Source organism: Etheostoma spectabile, unplaced genomic scaffold (assembly GCF_008692095.1).
Source record: "Etheostoma spectabile isolate EspeVRDwgs_2016 unplaced genomic scaffold, UIUC_Espe_1.0 scaffold302, whole genome shotgun sequence".
Classification (NCBI taxonomy): Eukaryota; Metazoa; Chordata; class Actinopteri; order Perciformes; family Percidae; genus Etheostoma; species Etheostoma spectabile.
This window is the reverse complement of record NW_022605581.1, coordinates 466,665-482,393: the sequence shown is the minus strand read 5'-3', so window position 1 is coordinate 482,393 and position 15,729 is coordinate 466,665. Positions and strand designations below refer to the sequence as shown.

At 43.8% G+C, this 15,729-nt stretch overlaps 2 protein-coding genes across 3 annotated transcripts in view; one reads left to right on the top strand and one right to left on the bottom strand.

Moving 5' to 3' along the window:
* Positions 1-3,179: 3,179 nt before the first annotated feature.
* On the bottom strand, positions 3,180-13,802 carry cunh4orf54 (chromosome unknown C4orf54 homolog; the record flags this gene model as incomplete). The annotated part of the gene is given in 2 exon segments (XM_032510951.1): positions 3,180-4,966; positions 9,139-13,802. A coding segment is annotated over 1 exon segment (4,593 nt). The 3' UTR covers positions 3,180-4,966; positions 9,139-9,158.
* Positions 6,357-15,729, top strand: part of hacd4 (3-hydroxyacyl-CoA dehydratase 4) — a 24,986-nt gene continuing 15,613 nt past the window's right edge. For both annotated transcript variants that reach the window (XM_032510987.1, XM_032510988.1), the window contains exon 1: positions 6,357-6,370. The gene's annotated coding sequence lies outside the window, so the exon portion shown is untranslated. The remainder of the gene's footprint in view (positions 6,371-15,729) is intronic.

Here is a 15,729-nt window from a genome sequence, read left to right as displayed (position 1 = left end):
TCAAGACTGTTGGGAAACCATTTCAGGTGACGACCTCTTGAAGCTCATCAAGAGAATGTCAAGAGTGTGCAAAGCAGTACCCAAAACAAAGGGGGGTGGGGGGGGTACTGGAAATATAAGACTGGAGCATGAGACATGTTTTCAGTTATTTCACACATTTTTGTTAACCCTTGTGTTGGCCATCGGGTCACGGGGACCCATGCAGTTTATTTGACGTTTTGATTTGGACGTCGGGTCCTGGGGACCCAGGCTTGTTTCATTCCACGTCACGTCTACAACTGCGACCTCGGCCTGTGGGTCTCTGGGACCCATCCTGCATTTGACTGTGTGATCAAATATCATGGTATATTATGTAAAAAAGTTATGAACTGTCATAGTGTACTATGTAAAAAGAGATATAAGATAAAATATCATGGTATAGTATGCAAAAAAGTGATCAAATGTCATAGTACAGTATGTAAAAAAGTGATAAAACTTCAAATGAGAAACCCAGGGAGCCAATATAGTGCAGCTCCTCAAAGGTGTAAAATGTCATAGTATAGTCCGTCAAACAAAGTGATAAAACTTCATAGTTTAGTATTTAATAAAAGAGATAAAATGTCATAGTATAGTTTGTAAAAAAAGTGCTAAAATGTCATAGTATAGTATGTAAAAAAAGTGATAAAATGTCATAGTTTAGTATGTAAAAAAAGTGATAAAATGTCATAGTGATATGGTAAAAAAGTGATAAATGTCGTATATAGTATGTAAAAAAGTGATAAAAGGTCATAGTTTAGATAGGTAACAAAAAAGTGATAAAATGTATAATAGTAGTAATGTAAAAAAAAGTGATAAAATGTCATAGTTTGGTATGTAAAAGTGATAAAAATGTCATAGTATAGAATGTAAAAAAGTGATAAAATGTCATAAGTATAGTTGTAAAAAAAGTGTAAAATGTAAATAGTATTAATTAATGATAAAACAGTAAAAAATGTCGTAATATGTATGAAAAAAAGTGATCAAGGTCGTATTATAGTATGTAAAAAAAAGTGATAAAATGTCATAGTTTTGTATGTAAAAAAAGTGATAAAAGTCATAATATATATTAAAAGTGATAAAATGTCGTAATATGAGTATGTAAAAAAGTGATAAAATGTCCTAGTTTTTAAAATGATGTAAAAAAGTGATAAAATGTCATATATAGTATGTAAAAAAAGTGATAAAATGTCGTAATATTAGTAATGTAAAAAGTATAAAAATGTCATAGTAATGTAAAAAAGTTCATAATTAATATAGAATGTAAAAACGAGCATACAAACTGTCATATATTCTAGTATGTAAAAAAGTGATAAAATTTAAATAGAGTTGTAAAAGAGATAAATGTCATAGTATAAGTATGTAAAAAGATGATAAAATGAAGTCCATAGTAATGAAGAAGTGAAAAGTGTCGTAAATATGTATGTAAAAAGTGATAAATGTCGTAATTAGTATGTAAAAAAGTGATAAAAATGTCATAGTTTTGTACTGTAAAAAATTGATAAATGTCATAATATAGTATGTAAAAAAAGTGATAAAATGTCATAGTTTATTATGTAAAAAAAGTGATAAAATGTCGTAATATAGTATGCAAGAATAAAAGAAGATATCTAAAAATACTCTTAGAAGATTTTAAGAAAATATCCAAAAACAAATACTCTTAGACAAGGAATTCAAGAAGATATCTAAAAACACTCTGAGAAGATTTCGAGAAGATATTAAAATATCTTGAGAAGAAAAATACAAGAAGATATCTAAAAATGCCCCTAAAACTCAACGGGTTAACCCTTTTCTGATTCTCATGACTTTTTTTAAATCTCTTTTTCCTTCATACAAACTAATATGCTATGACTTTTTAACCCTATGATAACTTTTTAATCACTTTTTCCAAATTAATATACTATGACATTTGCTCATATCTTAAGTGGAGCTTGCAATCTAAAGGCTGTAAAACATGGAATGAAATATAAAATGTATACAGGCAAGGGGAAAATAACAAAGCTACTTTACCGTGCTGGTCTCACAGGGAGGTGTGTTCAGGTGCATTCTGGGCGTGCTGGTCTTACAGGGAGGTGTGTTCAGGTGCACTCTGGGCGTGCTGGTCTTACAGGGAGGTGTGTTCAGGTGCACTCTGGCGTGCTGGTCTACAGGGAGTGTGTTCAGGTGCATTCTGGGCGTGTGGTCTTACAGGGAGGTGTGTTAGGTGCATTCTGGGCGTGTTGGTCTTACAGGGAGGTGTTTCAGGTGCATTCTGGCGTGATGGTCTTACAGGGAGGTGTGTCAGGTGCACTCTGGGGTGCTGGTCTCACAGGGAGGTGTGTTCAGGTGCACTTGGGCGTGCCGGTCTCACAGGGAGGTGTGTTCAGGTGCATTCTGGGCGTGTTGGGCTCACAGGGAGGTGTGTTCAGGTGCATTCTGGGGGTGTTGGTTACAGGAGGTCTGTTCAGGTGCATTTGGGCGTGCTGGTCTTACAGGGAGGTGTGTTCAGGTGCACTCTGGGGTGCTGGTCCACAGGGAGGTGGTTCAGGTGCAATCTGGGCGTGCCGGTCTCACAGGGAGGTGTTGTTCAGGCATTCTGGGGTGTTGGTCTCACAGGGAGGTGTGTGTTCAGGTGCATTCTGGGCGTGCTGGTCTCACAGGGAGGGGTGTTAGGTGCACTTGGGCGTGCGGTCTCACAGGGAGGTGTGTTCAGGTGCACTCTGGGCGTGCCGGTCTCACAGGGAGGTGTGTTCAGGTGCATTCTGGGCGTGCTGGTCCTGGTCAAGCCAGCAAAAGATTTGGACACGCCCTGAATGCACCGGTGCAATGTTATATATTAACAATAATCAACAAGTGACATAATAGAGAGATCTGCAAAAGGCTGTCATGTTTATTACATGCTCACGCGTTTAACAACAGAATCCGAGGAAACATCAACTGCATGATGGGTTTGAACGGAAACAAAAAGTCATCCTTTCTTCATTACTTTCACTTTTGACACGATTTTCGCTTTATTTTCATTTCAACATCTGAGCCCTCGTTCCAAAAAAATCCCAAACCTCCTTCCCTTTTTCCTCTTCGTGTCACGTCCACTTTCTTTTCCCTTCGCAGTACTTCCTGTCCAGAAAGCGGCAGGGCGGGGGGGTGGGGGGGGTTCCGCTTCCCCCCCCCCCCCCCCCCCCCGCCCTGTTTCAGAGTCCTTTAATGACAGTGATGCATCAGAAAGTTCAATAACGGCTGCGATCTGATCTGCAACAAGCCCAAAAACTAGGCCATGAAAGATTTTTATGAATTTACATACAATTTTTTTCTCATTTATCAACTATTACAGTGGTTAAATGGAAAAGCACACATTAAAGCAGATGAAACGGTATGATTTGGGGATCGTTTAAAACATATACATCATTTTGGAAAAAGTCAACAGCTTCATCCCCTTTCTGGAGTAATATGGTCGAAGAAAACAGATGCATAAAATCTACGTGCACAGATTTGTAAAATCAAATTAATGACATATATGTGCAGTAGTTTAGGGGAAATTTCAAAGTACAAGTTCAGGCGTATGCATCTGTTATTCAAAATAAATACCATTTATTTAAAAGAAACTGATTTAAGTGTAGTTTTAAGTGATTGTATGAGCTAAATGAAAGCTACAATTCCTATTTGATTGTTAATTATACTTCAATGGCTGACTGAGAAATCTGCACACAATTACTAATCTGTGCACTCACTGTATCAATCATTTATGAAGCAGATTTCCGTATTATTTTCAAATATTTTCCGCAATATGACCCCGATAGAATTTGTGTCATGTCTGTCTACCAGTAAGAGAAAATCTGAATATTGGACGGACTGACCCTTTAATTTAGACTTGTTCCCAAATCTGAATGCACACTCTACTTTACTATGGAGAACCAGTTATATGAAAAAGATTTAAAAAAAAAAATATCATACAATAACTTTCAACAATAAACACTTTTAACACGACAGCAAAACAGGTGGTGGCGTTCTCTCATGACAACGTGATTGTTCCTGCAGTTAATATAAAATGATATTTGCCGCTGGGTTGTTTTTTTCTAAAGACAATAAAGCAGCAAACAGATGATTCATAACCAATAACCAAAGGATGGACTGGCCAGCAGATCCACAATCATAACTATTTGAAGTACAAAAACAACACGTCGGTGTCAAAAGAAGGACTCAGAAGCAGCGGCACGCGTGGAAATACGTGTCAAACGGGGCTAAAAAGAGCTCCCATCATCCTCTGCTGCTTGGAAAACTGATCTCTATCTTTAAATTCCAGCGAGACGGAGGAAGGATCGGCCGGTTTTATGCTTCATGTGATCAGGGAATAATTATTAAACCATGACACGAACTGTCTTTTAAACATTTTAACAACTTCTGCTTCACGGTGTATGCAGGGCCAATGCATGATGGGAGATCTCCAGGATGCCTACCACTGTATCAGTTCAACACACACACACATTGCATCAATAGTATATGTATATTAATTCAGCAGGCTTGAAAACCTAACTGTGATATTTCCCGGTTCAAAGAAAAACACTTTGTTAAATGTGCATTTTAAAGCAATAGCATCCAATCCAACATACAAGAGATGCAGATGTTAACTGTTACGGATAACAATCATAACAAAACTTATTTTGCAATAATGGGTTGTAAAATGTAACGTATTACAAATGAATAAAAAAACTACATAATGTGACATAACCAAAGAGTTGGAGGGAGTGATTGATTACTGTGCTAGCAAAGACAACACAGGCCCACACATTAAGTCTTTACATTTGTACAATGTGATGTTACAAATTAAGAAATACATACTTTATACACATCGTGTTGCTCATGTGAGACATGAAATGTAAAGGAGCCAATGTATCCCAGGTCCCGCCTCCTGCCAACGGAAGAACCAATGAAGAGCCAGAAGGCCAGAGCAGGCGGCATCCCTCAGGGTTCGGCCCTGTTAGAAACCGAGAAACCCAAACAGAACACACCTTTAAAAACCCGAATCCACTGTTTGGACCAGTGTCCACGTGTCAAATGTCTCAGTGGTGCACATCGGGACGGTGGTCACACTCCCCACCGAATGTGTGTGTGATGAACGCATGTACTCGACTCGCGAATTAACGAATTTATGACACCGACTTCCACTTGCAAATGTGCAAATTTCCCTTTAACCCTTGTGTGGTGTTCGGGTCTGTGGGACCCGTTTTCTAATGTTTACTAAAAAGGAATATTATACTATTTACTGTTCCACTAACTCAACCTCATTGGCCTTGGCTAAAAAACCCAAAATGTAATTTATTCACATGGTACACCAAGGGTAAATGGAAAATATGAACCATATATGTATATATCATTAGTAGGGCACTAAGGTAAACATATGTTAAGTATTTTTACATAAATTGTTATGGCTGTATTGATTTAAAAGCCCAATAATGTGGTGGGTCCACGCTGTGTAACAAAAATATGAACACCACACAAGGGTTAAAAAAAATATTTAGTTATCACTCTTTCCCGGTCTGCAGGCTGTTTTAAAAGTACTGGTATTACATTAAGTAGTAGATGGCTGGATTCTGTTTCACTGCAGACACGGGACCCCTTCTCTTCATGTTCGTCAGATTCATCTACCAACATTTAAAGACTCTTGGACCAGGTCTCAGTTCTGCTGTTATAGTTTGAGACTGCCGGGGGGGGGGGGGGGGGGGGGGGAGTACTACCAAACTTCAGTCATTAGTCCATTATTAGTAACTGTTATAAACCCCCCCCCCCCAAACCGGCACCGTCAGACACCACCTAGCAAGGGCCTAGGTCTGTCCCAAGTTTCTCCCAAAAAGGGAGCTTTTCCTCGCCACTGTTGCACTAAATGCTTGCCCTTGAGAGAATTTCTTCTTTTGTCCAACTACCACTTTGCTTTTTTTGAAAGCCATGATGTCTCTCTCTCTCTCTGGTCGGGTAAAGCAGAGAAAGGGGAGGTAACCTGGCCCCTTATGACCTCATAAGGAGCAAGACTCCAGATTGGCCCATCTGAGCTTTCATTTTCTCAAAGGCAGAGCAGGATACCCAGGGCTCGGTTTACACCTAGCTCCATTTCTAGTCACTGGGGGACCAGAGGCAAGCTGGGGGAACTCCTATTAATGTTAAAAAACCTCATAAAAGTGACATTTTCATGCCATGGGACCTTTAAAACGCACAGCACGTTCATATCACAAAATTCTTTTAATATTGTCGCCGGGGCTTTTTGCTGAATTTGGTTTCATTTAGAAGGACATGAGTCGTCTAGAAGCATGGCCAAAATGTTAGCACCGACAAATCCCATTTTTGTACGGGTGTATGCCAATCTTAACCTTAAAGAAATGATTATGTATAAATTAAATTCCAACAGAAATGTGTAAATTCATAAAATGTACGGTATATGCTACGACATTTGCAAGCCTAGTGCCTGCTGACAGCACCCTCGTCTTGGGACGGGTTAAATTAGGGTTTGTGACGTTAACATAAATAAATACACATGAGTAAATAAATATGCCTATTAATTGAATATATATATATATACACATCAAATAATCATGTGGCATTATGTAAAAAAAAAGTCTGGCTAGTTTAAGCATGATTTAGAAATTGGGGTCATGGACTGAGGATGTTTTGAAATGCAGAGACCTTATTTAAGAGGAATTAGGTACACCTGTTACAATGAGTCCACCTGGTACTCCCACCTGGTTCTCGGATCCCTAGTCTCCATAAAACTGCAGTTGGAGTTGACTGTCAAATTTAGTGACATAACTCCTAATGTAGGTTCAAAACATTGATACATGCCCAATTCTGTATTTGCTTGTTACACACTTCCACAGAAGAACTTTCTGTTCTAAGTGATGATCTAATTTTCAGGTGTTTTGAACCCCTGGCTCCCTGAATACTCCTCTGTTGGTCCCTGGAGCCCCAAAGAGTTCCCGCTGACTTCTACTGATTCCCCTTGGTTGCCTTTTTTTTAACAAACTTGGAAGTTCATTGCTGTACTCAATCAATGGCACAACCTTATAGTTGTTGAGGTACATGACCATTATTCATTGGCTAGAAGCTGGAGAAATGGGCTTTTGGAGGGTAATTGAAATCTTCCAGAGGGGGGTGCAAAACTGAACCCACACAGTTTTGCACCCCTTCTGTAAGATTTCAATTACCTTCCAAAAGCCCATTTCTCCAGCCTCCAGCCTCTAGCCTAGCAGACTACAGGCTATCACATTTCTTTAGAAATATAACGGAGCCCTAAGGTATGCGGCTTTCAGACGAGAAGGGGAACTCCAAATGCCCTGCTCCTGTGTGGCATGTTGTGTTTATGTAATTCCTAATCACAGGCCATGTGAACCAGGCTTCTCACTCTCTCCGTCTTTAAATGACAGGTCCTATAAAAAGCCCGTCGACCCCGCTGCGACTCCGAGCTGCCAGGCAGCTTCTTGACGTCCAGCAGCAGCTGAAGCACTCCGTGTACACACATAACAAGAAAACCTGCCACCGTCTGACCTTTCACTCCGGCACACACTATGGCCACCATACACACTCAAAGCCGTTGAATAATCTTATATCATAGCTGCAAAATGACTGGAATGAACTACAAAAGACCCGGTCTGAGCTCCTGTCTATCCCTGACTGTTCTCCATCATTCATGCACTGTTTTGCACGCCCTGTTCCATTATCTCTGCCACGCCCCCTTTGCATAGTTCTTCACATCTTCACCTCCACTGCTATCATATGTGTTTACACTCTTTTGCACTCTGCATCTGCATCTTCCCAATGGTCTACCAGGTTAAATAAACTATATATATATATATCTATATAATCTTCTATACCTCTGCTGTGATGCACAATCCCCAGCTTGTAGCGCCTGCTGAGGTTGCAAACTCAATCACATGGTGTGTCTTCCTTTTGCATGCTCGTTGAATCCTATTGGATGATTGGTTGCATACTTAATGACGTGATACTAGAAAAGTCATAAATAGACTGACATGACCTGAAGTTGCCTTCAGGGTAGGTGTTAAATTGTCACTAATTCACTATGTACATATAGGAATTTTTAGGTTAGATGAGGACCTCTATGGATGAATGAATAAGATATTGTTAAATAAATAATACAAGAAGCCTTCAAATAAACAATATCACAATGGAATTGTGAAATAATGAAACTGGTGGAGACCTAACATGTCATTTAGAATTAAACAGATGAAGATATTATTATTAATAATAATGGCTTTCGTCAAAGTCTGTTTTTATTTCATGATGCAACTTTTTATCGTGAAGTATTTATGTGTTGATCAAGACAAACAGAGGAAGGGTTAGTTAGGGAAAAGAGGGAACTGACCTTACACCAAATTATTTTGCTTACATGAGCAGTATTACACTGTAATATCAATATCAGCAATATCACGCAAAGCAACTTAGCACATCTACTCAAGTACTGCTCTGAGGGTATTACTTTTATTTGAGTATTACCACTACATTTCAAGGAAAATATTGTGCTTTGTTCTTTTCCGACAGCTATAGATACTGGGTATTTTTGCAGTTTATGATTTATCATAAGACGGGTTAATTAAATATGATGCAATGTTGTTGATTAAACAACCAAATCGCATTTAAAGTAATGTAAAGTAAGCTGCACCTCAACCAGCTAAAACATCCAAATGTATGATTATCATGTAATGTATCGTGTGTGTGTGTGTGTGTGTGTGTGTGTGTGTGTGTGTGTGTGTGTGTCTTTTAAAATATCACCAGAAACAGTGATGGAATCCAGTTTGGACAGCGTGATATTAATAAACTGTGAATAAAACTGAACAACTGCAATACATGTTCCATTGCTATCTCAATCTCAAGTAATAATGCTATCTATTAGAATAAGAAGGAACAGAGCAGGAAGAGAGGGGGGGGGTCTTGTGTAGGGGGTCTTCCCACTTTTTGTCTTTGATTTTGTTTTGGTTATATATTAGTTTTTTGGTATTCAGATAGCTCTTTGTTTTGCTAATTATCCTGCTTGAATATCACTTCTGTGCCTATTAATTCATTTGTCTAATAACTCCAACGCTCATCTACGCAGTCTACCTCGAACATCCCAACTGACCTAGCAACCCAGTCAGAGGTCCTCACCTGTCCGGGGAAGCCGGCGTTCACCTGTGCTCCACCACGAAGCTCATGGTGGTCCCGTCGAACGAGGGCGGCGCTATGATCCGGTGGCCCTGCTGCGAGGTTATGCTGATGACAGGCTGCTTGACGTTGGAGAAGCCCTGCTGTGGACTGTTGGTGGTGGTCTGCTGTGGAGCCCTGTAGGCCGCCTGGGGAGACTTGCCGGTGGCCATGTAGAAGGGGCTCTCCATGTACGTGCCCTCGGTCCGCTGCGACGAGCCTTTCTCTCCGCTCTCCGCCTCCGACTGCACCGACACGCGCGACTGCACCAGCGTCCGGGCCGGGATCACGGACGGCGTCGGCATGAAGCCCGGGTAGATCATGTAGGTGTGTCCGTATGCTCCTGGACTGAGGGCAAAAGGGGACATCGGCATGGGCACCGGGGTCATTGGATGTTGCGGCATGGGCACGTCCACGTACTGGCCTGTTTCGGGGTCAAAGAGGCGCTTGGTGGCCGGCTGCACGGGGGTGTCCACCAGGTAGTAGTTTCCAGTGGTGGGATCCAGGAGCATCTTCCTCTGGGTGGCCTGGAAGGGGTCCAGGGTGGGAGCAGGGGTGATTGCCGGAGAGAAGCAGTACACCTGAGGCTGATTGGCGGACATGCCCAACGGCAACGAGTGATAAATGGTGGCAGAAGGGGTATCTGGTGAGCGTGTATCCATCACAATACTGGAGCGTTCAGGGGCCTGGTTGGGGTCTTCTAAGACCCTGGCGCCGGATCCCCAGTGTCCTGACTGAGTGGGTGGTTGTGTCTGGGTGGTAAATTTGTACGCTGATGATTTATCGGCCGATGAGGCTTGTTTGGTGCTAGTGGCGTGGGACTTGAGGGGAATGGTTAGGTAGTTCTCGTTATCAGCTGAGGTGCTCAGTAGCTCCTGCGTGGGCCCCCCTACATCCTTTGATTCAGCTTCTCTAAATCCACTTTGCTTCGTCTGGCTGATTTGTAAGGACGTCGGCAATTTTTGGGACTTTGGGAGGAAGCGTTTGGTGCTGAAAGGGGTTTGCGCCATGGCGTTCGGCTTTGCCGATGCGGAGGCCTGGAGACCGGAGCCGAGGCCGAACGTGTTTTTGTTCCCTGCGTTGCTAGGGGCTTGCATTGACCTAGCAACCAGCCTGTCATCACGGCCACTGGGACAGACCACGGGGGTGTCTTTGTCCCCTCGCCTCAGCAGGCTGTCAGTGCCGGGGGCTACCGCTGGAGGCGTCTTGTCAGTGTTGGGATAAGAGTCTCTTCTGACTGTCTTGTCCATGTTGGACCCCCTCGCTCCGTCCTCCTCAGGTCCCCCATGCTCCTCACTGGCTATCATTGAAAGCACATGGCTGTCTGTCAGGATCTGGGGCTCGTTCTTTCTTTTCCATTCATTTTTTTCAAACGTGTAGAGCTGCTCCATGGTTTTCACAGCAGCCTGGAGTTTTTCCAGAGCGCCCAGGTTCGCCGTTTTGGACTCAGGTTTCTTATCGGTGACGTCTGACGTCTTTTCCTGCGCTTTTGATTCTGTTCTGGTTTCAATTCTCAATCCAATGAGTCCATCTGAGGAAATACCGGCGTTACATACGGGGGCTCTTCCTGCTGCACTTTGCATTGGAGCATTTTTGGCGCCCTCTGGAGACGACCTGCCCGAGTCCAGGTTGGATAACTCGGTAGGATTACTATGACTATTTGTATTAACAGACTGATATTTGATCACTATGGGGGACACAGAATTAGGATTTCGATGAGCTATTTGCTTCTTCTGCTCTGTATGTCTGTCAGCAGATGAAAAGCTGGATTTGTTTTCGTTGTTATCCAAAGAAACAAAGTGATAGGAACTTTTAACCAATTTACGCACGTCTCGTACTTGGTGTATGGGCGTCTGCAGCTTTCCTTTATTATCTCTGATGTCTCTAACCATGAAATGTGGAACTTTATCTGACGACTCACCCTTCAGAGCTGTAGCCAGCGCCTGGCATTTGAAGTCATCTGTTCTGTGGAGGCTGGCTGCGTTACAGCCTATATTAGGAGCGCGCAGCTTGGAAACGCCAAACGGCTCCGTTTTATTGTCTCTGACGCTCCTTAAATTAATTTTAATTTCCGGAGATTTGGATGTGGCCACATTCCTGGACCCTGCCATGTATAAGGTGTTGTCAGAGCGCAGTTCTCTCTCTCCATATGGAGAATAAGTCCTGCTCTGCAGCTGCTGTCCCACTTCTCTGTCGCCGGACAGCAGTTGAATGCTTGGCACAAACAAATGGGACATTTTAGTCAGTTTGCCGCTTCCCGCTGAGGAAAGACCCCCCTCGCCGTCGTCCTCGATACCTGAAGCCGACTTCACCGGGGTTTTATCGTTTTTAGGATCCTTTTGAAACCCTAGCTCCTCGTCCTTCCAGCATCGGAACGCGCTATTTTGGCTGCGAAGGAGTGTGCTTTTAGACGCATCCAATGCGCCTTTTTTAGTATCGATTCCAGCTTCCTTGCCCGGTTTCAAATTAGTTTCTGGTGTAAAGTCTCTGATTGGAGCGGCCGAGTCTTGTCTCCGAGACTCGCTCTTGGTATCACACGAGCCGCTGTCCAATATGTCCCCTAATTCATCCACGCACATTATGGTGTAGTCAGAGCTGCCCTCGGAGAACCTGGAGCCCTGTCTGCGCAGCTCCCTGCTGCCCCTCTCCCTGTGGCCGTCGCTCTCCTGGTGCGCGCAGCCCGGAGACTGCGTCGGATGCGACTCGCTTATCTCCCCCCTTTCCATCTTGCGCTCCTGCTCGAACTGCATCTTCTTAGAAATCACATTTTTGATCAGACTCGAGGCGAATATGGCTTTCTTGTGTGTGTCTTCCATGGTTTTAGAAGGCGACTTGCTGGCCCCTCTCCTCTGGCCGCTTGGCAAACCGTTGGTAACCTCATCTGTGGAACGTGATCCCGCAGCGTTTTGTGCAAAGTTAGTGTGTCTTTCACCCCCTGACATTCCCGATTTGACATTACAACGAAAATTCAGAGTCTCTGTGAGTCTAATCACCCCACTGTGGCCCTGACTGAATTCCCCCATCAGCTCTATCTGCTGTGTAGATGACTGTGTGGATGCGCTGTGGGGGTTGCCATTCAGAGTGAAGATCTTACTGGTGGGCGGTTTGATGCTTGCCAGTGCAATGCCCTTATAACCTGTCAACCTGTTGTCTATTTTTTTGGCTATTTCAAATGAGGCCGTTGAGTTTTGATGGGAGACAACACTTTGGTCCAGTCCCCGGGACATGTTCACATTGCCATATTTCAGGTCGACAAACGTGGACCACCTGTTTAACCCTTTGCCGTGCTCTGACGCAGATGACTCGCTGGAGGTGCTGAAGTTAATGGCATCGAAGTAAGGATACGCCAGGCTCTTGAAGGCTTTGGCCGTCAGGTTGCGCACCTCCTTGTCAGCGTCGTCCAGCTCGCTGACAGCGCTGGACGCACCGCTGGAGTGCTCCGTCACCTCTTTCCCCCGCAATTTGCGGCCAAAATGCAAGCGTCCTGGCGCGGCAATGAAACACTTGGCCCTGTCACACAACGTCTCTGCCTTCCCATCAACTCCCCTGAACACATAGCGACTCATATCCCCGGAGCGCCTTGCATGATAAATGATATTTCCCCGTTCTTGGACGTTGCCGGGGTCATTTATAGCTCGAGAAGTGGTTCTGATTGACAGGTGGATCTGTCCCGCGCCGTTGCCCCTGCGCTGCTGCTGGTGCTGCTGGGGCTTTGACACACTCTCATCTGAGCTGGTGAACTTGGCCGCGTCGCACGGATCACTTTCAAGCAGAGTGCTGACTGCTGCTGCTGCTGCGCCCTGAGGGCGAGGCTGGCCGCCGTCCCCCCTCTCCCCCACCGCTCCATCACCGGCGAAAGAAGCGTAATCGACAAAAGAGTACACCTGGTTGTCATCCCCGATGTCCCAGCCGGATGAGCCCGCCCCGAGGCTGTGGCCCTCCTCGTGGTCAGAGAGCTCCGAGAGCTGGATCTCGTGCGTTGTGATGTAATGAGACTCATCGTGCGGTACGCACAGGACGCAATCGTCGGAAAGCACCAAACTAACATCATCCTCCTCATAATCATCCGACTCGCTCCTCCTGCTCATATAATCCTCCTCATCTCTTGCTGCGTTTTTGTCGTCCTCCTTTTTGGACACCTCTGGCTGCGTAATGGCGCGCTCGCTTCTTTCCTCTGATTTGAGACAATCATCCGACTTTGCTTTGAGACCAGGGAGATGTGATGGCGGAGGTGAATCAGAGGGACCCTGCTTGACATCTTCTGCACATTCCCCATCTCCAGAATCCTCCTTATTGTTGGTGTCAATGTTGTTTTTATTCGCCAAATCCAGGTTTGGTTCCGTTACGCGCGAAGCTCCGGCGCCGCTGCTCTTAACAAGGACCGACATTCGGTTTTCTTCACCAAAAGAACAGTCTCTCTCCGGTTTTAGGCCGCCTGTGTTCACGTACTCTAACTCCAAATCCACGTACTTGCATTCGTCTTGCTTCTCCGGGGCATCCTCCTCCACGTGCGCCGGTTTTTGGAGCGGATCTTCGACCCCCCGGAGTGTCTCCACACAGCTCTGCTCTGTCTTCATAGCTGGACCGACACGTTGTCTGGTGTCTGAAAGATACGGCAGAGAGCCCCCCTCCACCCCCCACCCCCCCCAACCCCAGGGTCCCTCAGTCCTTTAGGAAGAGATGGTGCCGCGCGCAGAGCGCCGGACAGACACTGTGATGACAGGAAGCGCTCCACACATTCCACATATGAAGCCCAAAGCCGAGGATCTAAAAAAGACCAGAGACATGACAAACCACTGTCTACGCCACATGGTTCTCAAGATGGGGTTCGCGGACCAATAGGGGTCGTTGAGGACTCCCCTGCACAATGACTTCACTAAATATGATCATTAATACCAAATGAGCGCATCAACTTTTTCAGGAGTTTAACATATCCACTCATGTTGCCTAATTAGAGCTTCTATCTTATTACAACATTCATTTAAAGATTACAGTTCTATTCTATAAGACTATAATTTAAAAAAAAAAAAAGTTATTAGTGAACACTGTTAACCAATGGCGAAAAGTAACTGAGTACATTTACTGTACTAATACTGACACACTTCCCTATTACTTGGACATGGACTGTATTTTGCATTTATCTGACACCTATAGTTATGAAAAAATACAAAACATGTCATCAGATGCTTAAAAACATTCTTTTCAATCTATTGAGTCTGTAACTGAGTCTTTGATAATAATTTACGGTCGTTTCTTTGTTTTTTTTGACGAATGTTCTTATTGTTATTATCATTGTTATGTTGTTGTCTTTATACTGTCTTTTTTTTATCTATTTTTTTTATTTCTTTTTCTTGCGAAAACTGCTGCTGGAACTTTCAATATCCTCGCGGGAGTCATCCCAAAAGGATCAATAAAGACAAGTCGACGTCTAAGTCTTTTAGCATTTGTTATTCTATTTACAAAAGTGAAAAAATCTCAAATTCAAATCAACCTGTTTTAGTTCTTTTTGTCTTTTCTTGATTTATCGTGCCGCAACTCGCGTGTTATTTTCAGTTTCAGGCTACAGGAAGACGTTTTAATTTAAAATAGATTTAAATAAAAAAACAGGTTGAAATACCTATCCGGACAGGCAAGAAACAAGAGTCCACGCGAAGCCCGCTCCGTTCCTGCCGGACCAACAGAAACCAGTTCCACGCAGACAGACGACCCAGTGTCTTCTGAAAAAAAAGACACGTCAAGCTCAAAGTTAAGCACCAGGGCCAAAATGGGGAAAGGGAAGCTATGTTAGACAGGAGGGAGGCCTCTGGTCTGAAGTTCTCAGGGCTGGGGCCTGCAGGGGGGGCCAGTCTGGGGTCCAGGTGCTCCAGAGGCGAGGAGGTATAGTATCACCAATGATGGTGTGAATAACCCAGTATATGCTTTATCTTTATGGAAGAAATAGCTTTAATGTGTCTTCTTCCCGTACTAAATCAAAAGGGGCTTTTATTTGGAAAGTCACCCGCTGGCACGCTAACTAGCTTCCTGCCGTATGTAACGGAAAAAAGTAGAAACAGTTGAATATAAAATGTTTGATAGCGCCCCTTTGAAGAGGCAGGAGGTTAGTATTTATCATAATACTGTAAAAATGATATGTTAGTGGTGTTTTAAAGTAGTTTTAAACAACTGTAGCCGTTTGTTTAAGAGGCTAATGCCGGACTTGTAAGCTAGCGCTAAACTATGCTAATGCTTTGAATCTACATGGTGATGTAGCCGATGCCTTTATTGTTTGTGTCTGTTTTTTTTTTTTGTAACCAGCTCTTACGTTACGGTTCGGGGTTTCTCAATAAACTTAAAGTCCTCAGTAAAGCGTCAGACCATCTTGCGGAGGGTATGCCACAGACGGACAGAGCTTTCCTGGGTTCAGCTGAACTGTAATGCACCAAATCGGGCGACCCCGGTGGGGTTTAATCAGGTTCTTCATTCTAATGTTGTCACGTCAGCGTCCGTAGGATGACACCGATCCCCACTGTAGGGTGACCAGACGTCCCCGGTTTCCGGGGACAGTCCCCGGTTTTG